The sequence below is a fragment of the Asparagus officinalis genome, chromosome 3, assembly GCF_001876935.1.
Source record: "Asparagus officinalis chromosome 3, Aspof.V1, whole genome shotgun sequence".
Classification (NCBI taxonomy): domain Eukaryota; kingdom Viridiplantae; phylum Streptophyta; class Magnoliopsida; order Asparagales; family Asparagaceae; genus Asparagus; species Asparagus officinalis.
The window spans coordinates 15,493,569-15,510,062 of NC_033796.1; the positions used below are offsets into that span (position 1 = coordinate 15,493,569).

General features: G+C 34.1%; 2 protein-coding genes and 1 non-coding gene across 3 annotated transcripts in view; 1 reads left to right on the forward strand and 2 right to left on the reverse strand.

The window, feature by feature from the left end:
- On the reverse strand, positions 1,063 to 1,134 carry TRNAM-CAU. Its single transcript has one exon. It is a non-coding gene; the product is annotated as a tRNA-Met (tRNA).
- Positions 1,543 to 7,095, forward strand: LOC109833145 (malate dehydrogenase, glyoxysomal-like). Its single transcript, XM_020400707.1, is given in 10 exon segments — positions 1,543 to 1,884; positions 2,195 to 2,410; positions 3,783 to 3,841; positions 3,843 to 4,080; positions 4,197 to 4,286; positions 4,420 to 4,503; positions 5,268 to 5,303; positions 5,378 to 5,467; positions 5,548 to 5,642; positions 6,838 to 7,095. Coding segments are annotated over 10 exon segments (1,050 nt in total). The 5' UTR covers positions 1,543 to 1,815; the 3' UTR covers positions 6,911 to 7,095.
- LOC109833146 (leucine-rich repeat receptor-like serine/threonine-protein kinase BAM1) overlaps positions 13,157 to 16,494 on the reverse strand; it is a 4,076-nt gene continuing 738 nt past the window's right edge. Inside the window, exons 1-2 of the mRNA XM_020400708.1 lie at positions 14,643 to 16,494; positions 13,157 to 13,796 (exon numbers count right to left, since the gene is read on the reverse strand). The exon at positions 14,643 to 16,494 is cut by the window's right edge and continues 738 nt beyond it. Coding sequence (XP_020256297.1) covers positions 13,390 to 13,796; positions 14,643 to 16,494 — 2,259 coding nt within the window. The 3' untranslated portion in view covers positions 13,157 to 13,389. The remainder of the gene's footprint in view (positions 13,797 to 14,642) is intronic.

The following is a 16,494-nucleotide window of genomic DNA, read 5'->3' on the forward strand; positions in this document are numbered from 1 at the left end:
TGACAATACAAGCGAGCCCCCACCCACGACGGATCAACGCCGATGTTGATACATTGAGACGTCGAGATGGATTGCAGCGGCAATGTCGTTACTGACTATGAAATGGCGATGCCATTCGTTTGAAGCCGAGAGATGGCTAAAAAAAGAAGAAGCTGAGAGACGGCTTGAAATGGCGATGCCGTTACTAAATGTGAAACAGCGATGTCGTTTGTATGAGGCAGAGACGACTATCACGGAGGCCGCGATGCGACAAGCACGGAGGCGACAACGAAGATGCCGCAATGTGGTGAGGCCAAGATTTTGTAAAAAATTAACCTCGTTCTGATACCATGTTAAATTTAGTACCCTTAATCATAACACAAAAACTCATGAGGTGTGCTCTCATAACCAATGTGAGATTAAACCTAATGTCAACTAGATATCTAGGCCAGTACTACGTATCCATGCATAACCAATGTTAGATTAAACCTAATATCAACTAGATATCTAGGCCAGTACTACGTATCCATGCATAAGAAACTATAATGATGATTATTCTCAGGAGCAATATGGAAGAAAATGCTTAAATAAGTGTGAAAAAGTAGAAACTTGAAAATTTAGATTCAAATGGAATTTGCTAAGCTTTGCCCCTAGGGTCGTGGATAAGGAGGAGAGACATAAAGAGTAATATTGATAAAGAGAGAACAAATGGAAAACATAGAGCCTCATTCACCATTTCTTATCTTTGTTTCTCTTCTTTTAATTAATCCACTGTTCTTAAGACAATGGAAAACATGAAACCCCAAATGAGTTGTAATCTCCTAATAAGTGGAAATGAAACGTTTATGTCATTAGCAAAGTGGATGATGGTCTAGAATGAGAACGTTTTGGCATCGATATCTGGGCTAAAATAACAGAGAACATTAAAAAGAAACTTTGGGGGGTTGGGGGTGGGCGTTGTGTTAATTTAATAATGGGCTCGGTGTGTATTTCGGGCCAAAACGGTTATCCATAAAGTCACAATGGCAACATGTATTAGGCTGGGCTGGGCTTGGGAAAAAATATTAGGAAGCCCAAATAAAATATCAGAGCCAGGTTTCGATCCTGGGACCTGTGGGTTATGGGCCCACCACGCTTCCGCTGCGCCACTCTGATTTTGTTTACTATTGTTATTTTTTAGCTAGAAAAAAGGTTTTGATATATGCCTCCAATAACCATTCACTGATTAACTAAGAGGTAGGACAAATTTTCAAAACCATTCGGTTTTGAAATTTATTCTCAAAAAAAGATTATTTTTAACTTTAATTACAAAAACAGACTCAGTTGGATGAAACTTGGTCTGTTTTTGAAAAAAAAATTTCAAACTTCACGGGAGTTGAACTCCCGTGAAGTTTTTTCTCATAACAAAACTTCACGGGAGTTCAGTTTGAATTTTTTTTTTTAAAAACAGACCCAGTTTCATCCAACTGAGTCTGTTTTTGTAATTAAAGTTAAAATGAATTGTTTTTTATAAATAAATTTTAAAAAGGGATGGTTTTGAAAATTTGTCGTTAAGAGGTAAAAAGTCAAAAATGAAGGCGACGATCGCCACTTCACCACGGCCTTGAAAATCTTCGAAGTCCAGAATCACGCAACTGTGCTTGTAGTTTCTAGAACTGCACGCTTCCGAATCCTTCCCATAATTTTTTTTTGTTAGAACTCTGTTGATCATTATTTGCGTCACTCTATAACAAAATCCAATCCAATACACAACAAACCATCATATTTGCAGTTAAAGTTCGGTTCTTTCTTCTCTCTTTTGATTTTTGAACTTCTTTAAACTTCGAATTTGAGAAGATGGAGCAGAATCGTGAGGCTTTGCAGCGCATCGCGAGAATCGCTGGTCATCTGAACCCAAACCTTCAGGTTTGTACTCATGAGATTGATCTCTCTCTCTTAATTCGTTATGTTTTGCTGTTTCGGTTTCTGGGTATTTCTTGGTTTCCAATTGTATGATTGTTTCTGATAGAAAGATAAAATCTTGCAGGAGAATTTATTGTTTTTTTTTTACCTTTCCAAGTTGGCTTTCTTGGTAATTTAGGGCCGCTGTTCCCTTAACGTGGTGGATTGCGAATATTTATCTCTCTTTAGTTTAGGATATCTACTGAAGCTTACAGTAGTAGATACAAGTGGTGTTAGGAATTTGGTAATGTTACTGATTGGTTTGTGACTGAAGATGGAGGAGAGTTCGTCGCTGAGGCCATCGGATTGTCGGTCAAAAGGAGGAGCTCCTGGATTCAAAGTGGCGATTTTGGGTGCAGCAGGGGGAATAGGTCAGCCCCTTGCAATGCTGATGAAGATGAATCCTCTGGTGTCAGTTCTTCATCTCTATGATGTTGTTAATGCTCCAGGTGTTACTGCAGATATCAGCCACATGGACACGGGTGCTGTGGTAATTTCTTTTACATATCGGTCCCTTTTATGAAAAGCTCAGTTTTAGTAATACATTTGGATTGTTTGGTATATCGTTCATAATGGTGCATAGGATGGCTTGTCCAAGTGTTGGCTATCTTTGATTTATCCTTATGCTAGAGATGAAGGGAATTTTCCACCCCTCCTTATGAATTTGTGACAGTATGATTTGCATATAGCTCCCCTCATTTATACCCTCAAAAGTACTTATCACCCTTCAACTCTTCTATTAGAACTTTCCGGCGCTGGTAGACATTTTGAGAAGGATAAGTTGCAGTAAGTTCTCTTCTTCGTCTTGAATTGGAGGGCGATAAATGTTAATAATGAGTTGAGGGGTAAAAAATGCTACTGAAAGTATAGACGAAGGGGCTTATTTTCAACTTACTCTGAAGAATATATCAAAAGGGGCGGAAATGAACCAAATAATTAATAAACTGTTCGGTTGTTATTCGTCTGGATATATGGTCATATTCGATCCGGTCGTTCATTTAATAGTAAAAAATATTAATAAAAAAATATTTTTTAGTATTCGAGTCATAAACAAATAGTATTTAACCAGAGGTGTATTTGGTTCGGTTGATTATTAAATATTCGTTTATGCTTTACATTTTATTCCTCTAAATTTAATTTATCGTAAACTATTTATCCTTTAGAGTTGCACTTGAGATATTCATTATGCCGACATATATCATTGCAAAATATCTATAAGAAATAAATTCTTATTCTAATATTAATTGAGATTATATTCTTAAGTTGGTAAAACAAGTTTGCTAGAAAATGAATTTATGTAGATCTGAAATCTATAGTGAGATGTTGTTCTAATTCTACATCATTGCATTATACTAACTTTTATGTTATATAATATTATGAATATTACTATTGATAAATATATAAACTAATAATTTATAAATATATAAATTTAATAATTTTAGTTGTGACATATCATAATAATCATTAAGTAGTTATGCAATATGTAAAAAGAAACCAAAACAAATAAGTGGCTAACATTAGTTTCTAACTCATGAGTTCCAATTAAAGAGCCAAATGCATCAACCATGTCCGCTAGCAAATATTCATGAATATTTGCCAAATATTTATTTAATTAACGAACCGAATTTGAACGCCTCCTACTTATGTGACACGAATTCAATTTCGAATTCGATAAAGTAAACTGAACTCGAATTTGAATGTAAAGATATTCGATCAGATTCGGTTCGTTTCCACCCCTACTCCTTTGAATATGCAAACAGCCTGAATTCTTGCTTTTCTGCTTTTTGGCTTTTTCAATAATGACCTATGCATTCCTTATTGTACTGAAACACAATTAACTAATTTTTATTGGTCTTTTGCAGGTACGAGGCTTTTTAGGTCAGCCACAGTTGGAAAATGCACTCACAGGAATGGATCTTATTTCCTAGAAAACCAGGAATGACAAGGGATGATTTATTTAACATTAATGCTGGAATTGTTCGGACCCTCTGTGAGGGCATTGCCAAATGCTGTCCTAATGCAATTGTTAATTTGATCAGCAATCCAGTAAACTCTACTGTTCCTATTGCAGCAGAGGTATTTAAGAAGGCAGGCACCTATAATCCTAACCGCCTCTTAGGGGTGACAACCCTTGACATTGTGAGAGCCAATACTTTCGTGGTGAGTTATCTGTTGTTATTTTCCTTGTTTAAGTGTTCAAGGAACCAGCGGAGTTCTTTGCTTTGATTTAGCTTCTGATATTATTATTTATCCTATATGATTCGTATTGTTTTCAGGCCGAAGTATTGGGACTTGATCCTCAGGAGGTTAATGTTCCTGTTGTTGGTGGACATGCAGGGGTTACAATATTACCCCTATTGTCGCAGGTCAGGGGATTTTTGCTTTGCACTTTGGTTGTATAGTTTATTTTGTTGAATTGATCTCAAATTCCTATCATTTCTAGTTATTTTAGGTATCTGAGTGTAAACTCACGAACTTTATTAGTTGGATTATATGCAGGTGAAACCTTCATGTTCCTTCACTTCAGAAGAAATTAACTATTTGACCGATCGCGTACAGAATGGGGGAACAGAAGTAGTTGAGGTAAAACTATTATCAAGGGATAGATAATAAAGTTAACGCATCTTTTTGTATCAACTTGGAAGTCATCTAGTTTTTTATTTTAGATTTGGAACTAGTAGCCATATTCATCTTAGGCTAACGCTGTAGCCAGAAAGTGTTTTGTTATGGTTACATGTACATGTGCACCTAATATAATCTTCTGAAGCTTGCAATATTCGCAACATAATTTATAAGGTTGACTCATTGGATTGCTTTTTACTAAGATATTAGATGGTATTAATCTTATGTTAATCAATATGAAAGAAAATGCACAAGGTGCAATGGATTTACACAATGCAAGGAAACTTAGGTTCTTAGGTGCAAGAAGCTCTCCAAGTTTATGTCTGTGTACGTGTGCTTATGAGTGATGGGAACATAATGTGTTCATTGGCAACTTGCTTTTTTTTTCTTTTTATTGCTATATAAGATAGATGAATGTGATGTAAATGTGTCCTCTCTTCAGAGCTGTTTAGTCGAACAGGAGAGAGAGAGAGAGAGAGAGAGAGAGAGAGAGAGAGAGAGAGAGAGAGAGAGAGAGAGAGAGGGGGAGAGAGAGAGAGAGAGAGAGAGAGAGAGAGAGAGAGAGAGATGGTGGGATTGAGTTCTAAGCGAACAGGAGTTACAAATGAAAGATGACTATGATATCACACTCTTAGAAACTATAGGATTAATCTATGTTAGTACTTTTTCTAAGTTAATAAGTGTGGTAACGTCTTAATGTTAAGTTAAATTCATTCCTGATGCAGGCAAAAGCTGGGGCTGGGTCTGCAACCCTCTCAATGGTTAGTCTTTACTGGTTTATTTCATGGAAATAGCTTCCAAATAAATTGCTTGCTAACTTGAGGATATTGTGCAGGCTTATGCTGCTGCTAAATTTGCAGATGCATGCTTGAGAGGATTGAGGGGTGATACCAACATTGTAGAATGCTCATTTGTGGCTTCTCAGGTACTTGTCCTTTACCAAGTTTCCCACATTCTTAATGTTAAGAGTTCATTTACAGAATTAGTGTTTTCTTTTTGTCCTAGGTGACAGAGCTACCATATTTTGCCACAAAAGTAAGATTAGGTCGTGGTGGGATTGAGGAGATTTTCCCCCTTGGGCCCTTGAATGAGCTTGAAAGGTAATGATGTTTACTTTTAACTTTTTAATACTTTTCATTGTATTCCTTAATAATCTCTCTTAGGTTCAAGTGAGGTTGTCTGAGTATTCTTTTCTTCTTTTTGAATGAATGAAGGGGCTCTTTTGAATTCTAAGCTTGGAACTCAAACCTGATTTTGGTTTTGACAACGTTTGGATTTCTCTCTCTCTCTCTCTCTCTCTCTCTCTCTCTCTCTCTGTAGTAAAAGCAGCAGCTATTTTAATAAAGCAGCAGAAAGCTATTTAATAAAAAAAAAACTTTAAAACAAAGGCTGCCACCTGAAATATATTACCTCCAACCATAAGTTTGTTCTTGTTTCCCTCCATAAGAGATTACTGCAGGTTAGGAAGAATATCAATCCCTGCAAGGGACATCAAAAGGATGCAACTTAATCAACCAAACATGTATGTGCCCCATCTGCAACAAACCAAACAGATGTTGTTTCATAAACTCATGACTACTCCCATCACAAGCAAGTTTCTATAAACTTAAGTTCCTCTTCAAATGGAGTTCATTTAGATTGTTCTAATCACTGCTACTTCAACTTTTCAAGAGACTTCCTTAAATAACTTTTTTTAAACCTTATCTATCTGAATTTATCATCCTCATGTTGGTTAACTCTCATGTGACCGATATTGATGCGAGAAAACATTTTAAGGGGAAACTAGAATTTGTATTTCTCACTCATCATTCTTTGTTGTTCTGCAACTTCTAAACAAATGCTGACCTTTTATGTCTTGGCTTTATCCTAAAAGATGTTTGTAATGATGGCAAGACAATATAATGTTTACAGGCTTCGTCTCATTGCAACCAACTGGAGCCAAGACAAGTCAAATATAATTGACTGGAGTCTGGTCCCAGCCTGACTCAACTTCATCTTAATTCATTTAATCGCATTCCACTATGATGACCTGGTTTGTTCAAACATTTATCTTGGCCCTCCAACGACTAGTGTCACTGCATAACGATTCTTTTATAAAAAAGGTATAATTAGATGATTGTATGTTAGAAATACCAGCCACTCGAAACAAACAAACCAATTAGAGGCTTGACAACAGCTAACAAGATCTGCATAATTGTGTGAAGGAGAACATCACTATGAAAATTAATTTGTTATAAAAAATTTTATGACGTAACATAAACACTTTTAATTGCTTGTCTTCTGCTCTTGTAACAGGGCTGGTTTGGAGAAGGCGAAGAAAGAGTTAGCAGAAAGCATTATGAAGGGCATTTCTTTCATTAGAAAATGAGAGAACAGGATTTGTTTAAGGTATAAATCATAAAACAAATACGAGCCTTTTACATTCTATTTTTTGTTTCTACATGCGCTGCCACAGTATGCTTTCATGTAATTCTGTGACCACTGAAGAAATACTTGAGGGGAAAATACCCTCCGAACATACTAAATGAATAGAGAATAATATTTTTTGTTTCACGCAATCTGTTAAAAATGAGAGATTTAGTCTAGTTGTAATGGCTGTAAATTTGCAGTATGCTCGTTTTTTCTCGGCTCCTGTATCGTGTATGGAAATTCACATTTTCGAATTGAAAGAGACCTGTCAGCTGATTATCCAAAAGTTTTATTACCTTGTGATAAATACATTGTTGCTGCTATATTGGTACATGCTACAAAGTAAATAAATTATATATCTATGAGCAAGTCATGTTTTTGCTGTTTTTACTGCTAGAACCACCATTAAATATAATGCGCATAGCCAATAAAAGCACTATGCTCTCACTTCAAGTATGTAACCTCCCCAGGGCCTGTTTCATGCTACTAGTTTTCTTATCAGACGAAAGTTGGTAATTCGGTAATTTAGTTTTGTACATGAATTATATTTTACATTTCCTGTTATCTGTGATGAGAAGAACCTTGAATAGAGAAACCTTGAATAGACTCAATTTATTACTTATGCATGATAAAGTTTCTTCTTCTATATTAGGATAGGATCGATTAGACTCGGACATAGTTTCCTTTAATGGTTTTAGTTTCTTTAGAAATACGTGCTTTGGCCGCACGAGATGAAATCCATAATGCAACAGAATTCCTTGATGCCATGGAACCATAGCCATCATGTAGAAACTAATGTGACTTTTTTTTCAATGGGACCAAATACAGGGAAATTTTGACATCACAACATCACCCACTATTACCTTCTTCGTTTTGAACCATAGCACACGCTTGAATCTTCTTTTGTTGAAAATTAGAAGAGCTCTCAAACGATACAGGAGTTACTATAGTGAGAGTTAGGAAAGAGCATTATGTATTTTATAAAGGCGCAACTTTGTAGTCTGGCGTTTCATGCAATCGTGGGTGCGAAGAATCGCTTTGATTCTTCTTGCTATGGATTATATGAGCTCGTTTTTGTTGCCTTCTCTTTGTCGTCTCTCTTTTATTCAATGAAGAGACATAGTGGGTGTCGGTGCTGAGGTGGTAGGCATCTAGTTTTAGCTTTTTGGGTTCTTCTGTTTTTACTGCTTAGACATGTGAATGGATTTTGGTCAGTGATCAGGTGAGAGCCAATTGAAATCTTGTGACAGTGATGCAAGTAAATATCTTTTTTGCTCGGTCAATTTGTAGCTATCATGGAGTCAGTGATGTCACACTGTTTGCTTTCGTTACTGCGGCCAAACATTGGGTACTTTACGTCACATGTTCACCCAACATTTCCTTTTTCAGGTCATGGCACAGTACATGATTTCAACTGTAGCATCTTTTGCTTCTGCAGACTGAAAAGCAAATATCCCTAAAACAATGATGAAACATTTTTTATCTAAGTGCAAATTATTAAGGTTTCTATGTTGGTGAAATGCTAGTATCATGTGTAAAGTTTGCTAACAATTTTTGGGTCCCAAGGGTTGGCCGGATGTTTTTTTTTTTTTGGCCATGGAAACTTTTTCTGTTGTCGAGCTCAGGATTGCCTTTTTCTGCGTCCTCTCTCTCTCTCTCTCTCTCTCTCTCTCTGTTTTGTAAGTAGGCCATGGCCTTCGGATTCTTCTCTTTGTAGGCGTGTTGAGTAAAACTGGAAACTTTTACTCAGTTTTAAAAGTAGCAATTTAATGCCCCAAGTTGAAAAAACTAGCACGTTAATATCTTTTGTTAGTTGTACGTGAGAATATTCCTTAGAATATTTTCATGTGATTTGCTCATGATATTTTTTGTAATTGTATTTTCATATTTATTGTCATATTTACGATTATACCTACCATCTATTTTTATTAAATTTTATATTCATTTCTATGGAGGGGTATTTTTCATCATAACAGATTTTTTAGCGAATTTATAATATTTTAGAAGTAGATAACTTAAGAGTATTTATGTGTTATTTTTTACAATTTAGGATATTTAAGTGTGAAGGTGATGAAACAATAGCATATTTAAGTGTCACTTAGCCTCAAAACATAAATATTCTGATAGTTAAGCACACGTATAACTGCATTTTCATTGGTAGCCTGAACCATGACTTGCTGTTTTATTGAAACTGTAAAATGAGCTGAAAATGAGGAAGGTGTTCTAAAGTTGTGATTTTGCCCATACTAGATTTTATGCACGTGCAATACACGTGGTTAAAAATACTATGATTAGGCATTTTTGGTTTATTTTCTTACTAAAATTTATTCATCGGTTACTCTTTGATAATAATTTTTGCTCACTTTGATTAAGTATTTTTGGTTTATTCTCTACTAAAATTTGTTCCTCGATTACACTTTGATTATTTTATTTGATGTTTGTTTGAATAGGCTACATCCACTTTAATTTTTTATGTTGATAGTTGAATTGTCAGGATATAAATATAATCTAAAGCCAATTTAAATTTTTATTTCATTTGGATCGACATGAAACCGAGCTTGACTTGAGGAAGTATAGTGTTATGAAAGTGAAAACATTTGAAAAAATAACATTATAAAAGGAAGATGAATAATAAAGCCAACGAGCCAAGCTGATTGATTTAAATTGGGCTAAAATAACAGAAAATGGTTAATGAAAAAAATCATAAACTAAATATTAATGCTAATTCTAATACATTTTTATATGATAAAAACATACACATATACATATGAAAGCACTAAAATAGTTTATGAAAATCTCTTCTAAAGATTCCTAATTTTACTAAAAAATAAAATCATATGAAAGCACTAAAATAGTTTATGAAAATCTCTTCTAAAGATTCCTAATTTTACTAAAAAATAAAATTATTCTATAACAATTCACAAAACATTATTAATCTCTTCTAAAGATTCCTAATTTTACTAAAAAATAAAATTATTCTATAACAATTCACAAAACATTATTTTTTGTTATTTCTATTTTATTTTTTATTGAGCGAGATCAATCATTCTTCATCTTTACCTTTTTCCTAGCCAATTCTAGAGTAGTAGTGTCTTTATCATCTACATCGATTTTGATATGACACTAGAACATGTTATCTTTCATTGGGCTCATTCATCTTTTATCTTCTCGTCTAAATTCACAAATAACTTGAACATATTTCTTATATTCAACACAAACTTCTGATAATATGAACTTTGATTTTTTTCTATTTCAATAAGAATAAATATTAATTTCATATATATGAAATTTTTTATACTTTTAATTTATTACTTAAATAATGTTAGGAGCTACCTCTTTTTTCTCTGTAATGAATTCTTTTGTTGTGCATCCAATAAGAATTTCTGTTGTGTCATAATGTTACATTTGCTTTGTATGTGTCATTTTACATGAGGATCTGAACTAAATACATTAAATTTTGTATTATTAATTTGCTTTAGATTATAATATTAATATTTAATTTGTATATATTTTTCATGAAGAAGGGATATCACTTAACATTGGTACTAAATCATCGGTGATTCTACAATATTTATCATCTGAACAATTATGATTAACATCTTTATCCACTTTCTTATTGCAGCCTTTGCAAACATAGAATCACTGCTCAACTCTATTATAAATGGTAGTTCTCGTTACCTTAAAGGTGTGATAGTGTGTCTGTATATTGATAAATTATTCTTAGGTTTAATTATATGAATTTTAGAGTAGGTTTTCTAAGATCATACATCTTTCAAATGTTATAATGGTTGTATATATTAGTAATTTAAATTTCTGTTGCATTTATAAAAAGCCTTAATGATGATGCTTTTGTCTTGGCAGCTTACTCTAAAGAGAGTTGCATATTAGCTTTAAAATATAATTTTTTTTCTTTACGGTGATATATGGATGTTTGCTTGATTTACTTACTTCTCTTATTTCTTCAGTAAGTTGTATCTTTGGATTGATATATATTATTGACGCAATTTACGATGACATGCATATCTCCTCTATAAATTTGAAACAGATATAAGATGAATTTTATATTTAGTGGCATTTAATAAGAATTTTACTAATGAAATATACTACATTCATACTTAGAGATCTTAAATTCTAATAGTACCATTACATCATTATCTTTAATAGTGTCTTTAAGAATTGATCATTCGTTAGTAGTCATACCCCTAAATAAAGTCACACGCAAGGTTGTGATACTATATAAGAAAAAGAAAAAGGCCGATTTTATATTATTTTCTTACGCAAAGTATAGTAATTTTCTTTTATCTTCTATGAAGAATGTTTCTTTGATGAGCACAAAGTTGTTCAATATATTCTTCAAGGGGTATTGAGGTGGTGTTTTTTTGATAAATATAACTTATGTTAATGTTAATTGAAGTGATTCATGGACGTTCCGAATTCCATTTGAAATGAAAACTGCTTGATTCTTTTGAAGGATATCTCTAAATTTTCTAATAGTTCTCCATACATAAATATTTATAATCTTTTACCTAATAAATATTATTACCATTAGAGATCAATATTTATAAATTATAATCAATTAATGTTAAACTATTATATTATAGTCTTTTATCAGTTTTTTGTGATTTAGTCTTCTATCAATTAATAATATTTATGTATTTTTAGTGTTCTAACATATTGGTAAATTTATATGCGGTTACTTTAATTTATACAATAATATTAATTTTTAATCTATCATATATTTTTTAAAATTTTTATTATTTAACTGGATATTTTTAATCTGTTATTATTACTATTTTTTACCAGTATCAACTTGACTATTTTCAGATTCTAAAAAGGGATAGTAAACCTTAAATTATAAGTTATATTTAGATTCTAAAAAGGGATAGTAAACCTTAAATTATAAGTTATATTTATATATCTTAATGAAAAAATATCAAACAATTACTCTTTTTTTTTTTGCCAAGTTCTAAAATTTTAGCTTTTTATTTTGTGTACTTTTAAACTTTTGAGAGTATTTTGTCTAATTTTCAAAACTTTTTGTTTTTTTTGTAATACTTCATGTAATAAACTGATAGTACGGGGATGTTTCATATATTTTATTAATCTTATTTAAATTGTTTAGCTATAGATAGTTCATGAGGTTTTAGGATATGATATAAGTATGTTTAGTATAGATTATAATTTAAATTAAATATTTAAAATAGTACATTGTACTTTTGACCATGGAAAGCTTTTTCTGAACTCGTGCTTTTAAAGAGAGTATGATTTTTTATTTTTCTTAATTTTTTTTTATAATTTTGAGAATGACTTTTGTCTCTTTAATTTGTTTGGTAGATTTTGTAAATATCTCATCCACATTATGTACATTTGTTGGCCTACGTTGTTCATGGGTTCGAACTATGGGGTAGACATTATTTGTCTCATTAATTTATTTATTTATTGCATATACGCCCTTTATTTTGTAGATATTTATAAATTTGGTATTTAATAATTTTATTTAGATTTACATTTCAATTTAAATTGTATCATTATCTTCATACTATGTATATTCAATAAGAATTTATCAATTTATCAACTTACTCTTACTTTACTTTACATGGAGTAATATTTGAATTTTAAAGATATTTTTATCTACAGAAATATTTTCTCGAACTCGTACTTTACATGGAGTATGATATTTTGACTATTTTGGAAAGCGAATCTACTTTCTCACGTGCCAGCAAGTTGGTTTCATCTCTTTATCTAAAGAGATCGACCCATCACCAGAGTTGGATCAATTGGGCCCGGGAAATAAACAAAAAGATTAAATTACGGCCCACCATCACATGCACCCTTGCCTTGAAGGAAGGACAATGAAATATATTGGCTAAAGGGTCCACAACGTGGAGAACGTTTAAGAGGGGTTGTTGGTTTGTCAATTTGGCCTCTAAAGAATTTCTTGCTGTAAGATATTTTGAACAATGTACACTTAAAATCTTGATTCTTTGCAATACAAGATTGAATAATATCATATGAAGGGGGAAAAAAATCAAACTAATTTTGTTATGTTGCATATAATTTTGCTGAAGATATCTAACTAGAATCACAAATATGACTAATATATCGTGAATCCAATGCGACATCTCCAAATTCCTAGTATGAAAAATGCCAGCCAATTTTGTTAGATAAAAATTCAGGACTTCAAACTTGTTGACCTTATTTTTCCAACCCAAAGTTAATAAATTCCCCCTAAATTCATGCAGTGTTGTACAACAAACAATATCCATCAGATTTTTTTTTTTTAATAAGTGACTAAAACCCCCACATTCCAAACAATGATGAAAATAGAAAAACACTAGAAAAAAAAAGACTAAACTTAAATAATCTCAAATACAACCAAAAGCCATAACCTCAAACTGAAACTAGAAAGGTACCTATTACTAAAACTACCTAACATATTCAAATACTAAGCAGATCCGTCGGCGGTGATTTCACCGCCTCCAACACTTCTTCATCCCTTGACTCATCATTCTTTGCTGCTATTGCTGCTGTTGAATTTGGAAGCTCGGTGAGTATCTGAACAACTTCTCTCATTGTCGGCCTCTCAATGCTCTGTTCTGCAACGCACAACATTGCGACATAGAAAACGTGCATCACTTCATCAAGGGGGACTGTTTGTAGACGTGGGTCGAGGATTTTAAGCACTTGTTCTTTGTTGGAGTCTGTTAGTTTTCGAACCCACTGGACGATGTCGACGCCATCTCCGAATTCTCCCACTGGTTTTCTTCCGGTTAAAAGTTCTAGGAGGACGACTCCGAAACTGTAGACATCGCTCTTTTCGTCCACCTTCAAGGTGTATGCGTATTCTGTGTAGATTCAGATTAGACAATTAACCATATGAAAATTTAGATAAAAACTTTCTGCTTGTTAAAACAAGAACAATGCGGATCCTCTTTATTTCAAGGTCGGCTGTCAGTCAATGGAGAAAGCACAAATTCAGTTATAATTCTTAAATAATATCTAATGTTTGTGTTTGTGATTATTCCAAATATAACTAATAGCATATGCTCGTGAATTTCCCTTGTGTTTACCTATTAGTCAAGAAAAATCATAATTGACTATTAAATTATGATTGCAGTGATCTCTCTACTACTTAACTACAACATGTATAATCAATATACGCATACAAATAGCTTTCTCAATCACAAATATCCGGCCAAAATTAACGTCACACATCCCATGATTCATTTATTTTTCACTTGACGCAAATTATATCAATATGTCAACTGATAGATGATTAAGAAAGTTCTCTCTTTGTTGCAACTAAAAGGGAGAGGTATCAAAATTGTGGAAAATATATTTGAGTATTTGTCAACGATCGTGTGAGAGTTTCAAACAACTAAGTGTGAATCCTATCACGACGCATGAACAAGCGTTAGAACACTTCAAATGGAAATCATAAATCCCAACCGCAGAAAGAAAAGAAAGTTGAGCATTTAGGTTTCGAACTCTGCAAGCGGATGAGCTTTAGAACACTTCTAGCATTTGATTTGTTCTAACAGGAATTGTATTCCAAACAAACCCCTACGGTGATTAGGGAAACTGACTTTCCGATTCCTAAAAGAGCGTTAAAAAGAGCTACATTCGAACAAACTATAGCTTACAGTCTAAGCAAACAAGCTAAATGCAATATGATTTAGAAGAATCCATACCTGGTGCGATATATCCATAAGAACCAGCAATAGCAGACATACATTCAGAAGTCCCTGAATCCTGCAAGAACTTAGCCAGCCCAAAATCAGCAACATGAGCCTCAAAATTCGAATCCAATAGTATATTGTTCGACTTCACATCACGGTGAAGGATCAAAGGCGAACAATCATGATGCAGATAACAAAGTCCCTTAGCTGCCTCCACCGCAATCTTATACCTTGTATCCCAATTCAGAAACCCTCCCTTTTTCCCATGAAGAACCTCTCCAAGACTCCCATTAGGCATATACTCATAAACCAAAAGATTTGTCTCATGATTCGAACAAAACCCTAGTAATCTCACAATGTGCCTATGTCGAATCCTACCCAATGTTTGAATCTCAGCAGAGAATCCATGATCATGAGAAGAGCCTCTGCTCATTGCTGGAAGTCTTTTAACTGCAACTTGATCTCCATTGGGCATGATTCCTTTGTAGACAATCCCTGCTCCTCCTTTTCCAATAATGTTCTCTTCTTTTAAACAATCCAATACATCATCGCAATTGAAATCTAGCCTTTGGAAAGCAGTGAGCTTCCATGCTCTAGCTTCACTTGCTTTCTTTAGAGCCCTAGCTTTTATGATTGCAGCAATGGCAAATGCAATGGAACAGATCAAAAGGCCAATAACCAACAAAAGCTTGAACGAGGAAGATAGTGCACTTTTGGCGTGCGAGGTTTTAGTGCCATCAGCGCTTGAAGCATGACAAGGTCCAAGATAAGGACCACAGAGATTAGGGTTTCCAACAAATGAAGTGGCATTGAAGTAACTGAACTGGCCAGTGACCGGAACTAAACCAGTGAGGTTATTGTAGGAGAAATCAACAGATGTTAAGCTCTGCATCGATGAGATTGAAGGTGGAATGCTACCCTCAAGATGATTTCTTGACAAATTCAGATAATTCAAGATCCTCATTTGAGTAATCTCAGTCGGAATATTCCCACTAAGATTATTCCTGCTCAAATCAATAAAAGTTAAGAGCTTGCACCTGCTGATTTCAGGAGTAATTTGGCCTGAAAAATTGTTTCCACTGAAATCAAGCTTAGAGACTTGCTGAAGCTTGCCGACTTCTTCTGGAATCTCACCGGAGAAGAAATTGTCGTTGATAAGAAGCTTCTGAACTGCAGAGAAACTGCCAATCGAAGCTGGAAGAGCGCCAGCCAACCGATTGTTCGATAAACTAATTTGCCCTAAATTTGAAGAGCCCAAATCATCTTTTGTTCTTGGAAACTCACCAGTTAACAAATTATCCTGCAACTCAATCTGGACTATATTTGGTAAGCTAAACAAGCCATCAGGAATAGAACCATTCAAATAATTCTCACCCATTCGAATTCGAGTCAAAGATTCACAGCGACCCAAAGATTCAGGAATCGACCCAAACAAGAAATTCCCAAGAGCAATTAGGGTTTGCAACTTGTTCCCAAGGCACAAATCAGCAGGTAAAGAACCAGTGAGCTTATTAGTCGAGAGATCTAAAAGCTGAAGCTGCCCGTTCTTCCCAAGATTTTTAGGGATACTCCCAGTAAAATTGTTCTCCCAAAGCTGCAGCACTTCAAGCTCCGGCAAGTCTCCGATAAACTCAGGAATCGCTCCGGTTAACTTATTCCTAAACAAATTCAACAGGGTAAGATTCCTGAGCTTCGAAAAGCCCACGGGGATCTCACCAGCGAGTGCATTGTTGGAAAGATCCAGCGACTTCAAACTCTGCAGCTCCCCCAACTCCGGCGTGATCTCGCCGGAGATACCGTTAACTTGCAAAAACAAAGTATCGAGACTCTTCAACTTCCCAATCTCCGGCGGAATCACACCGGT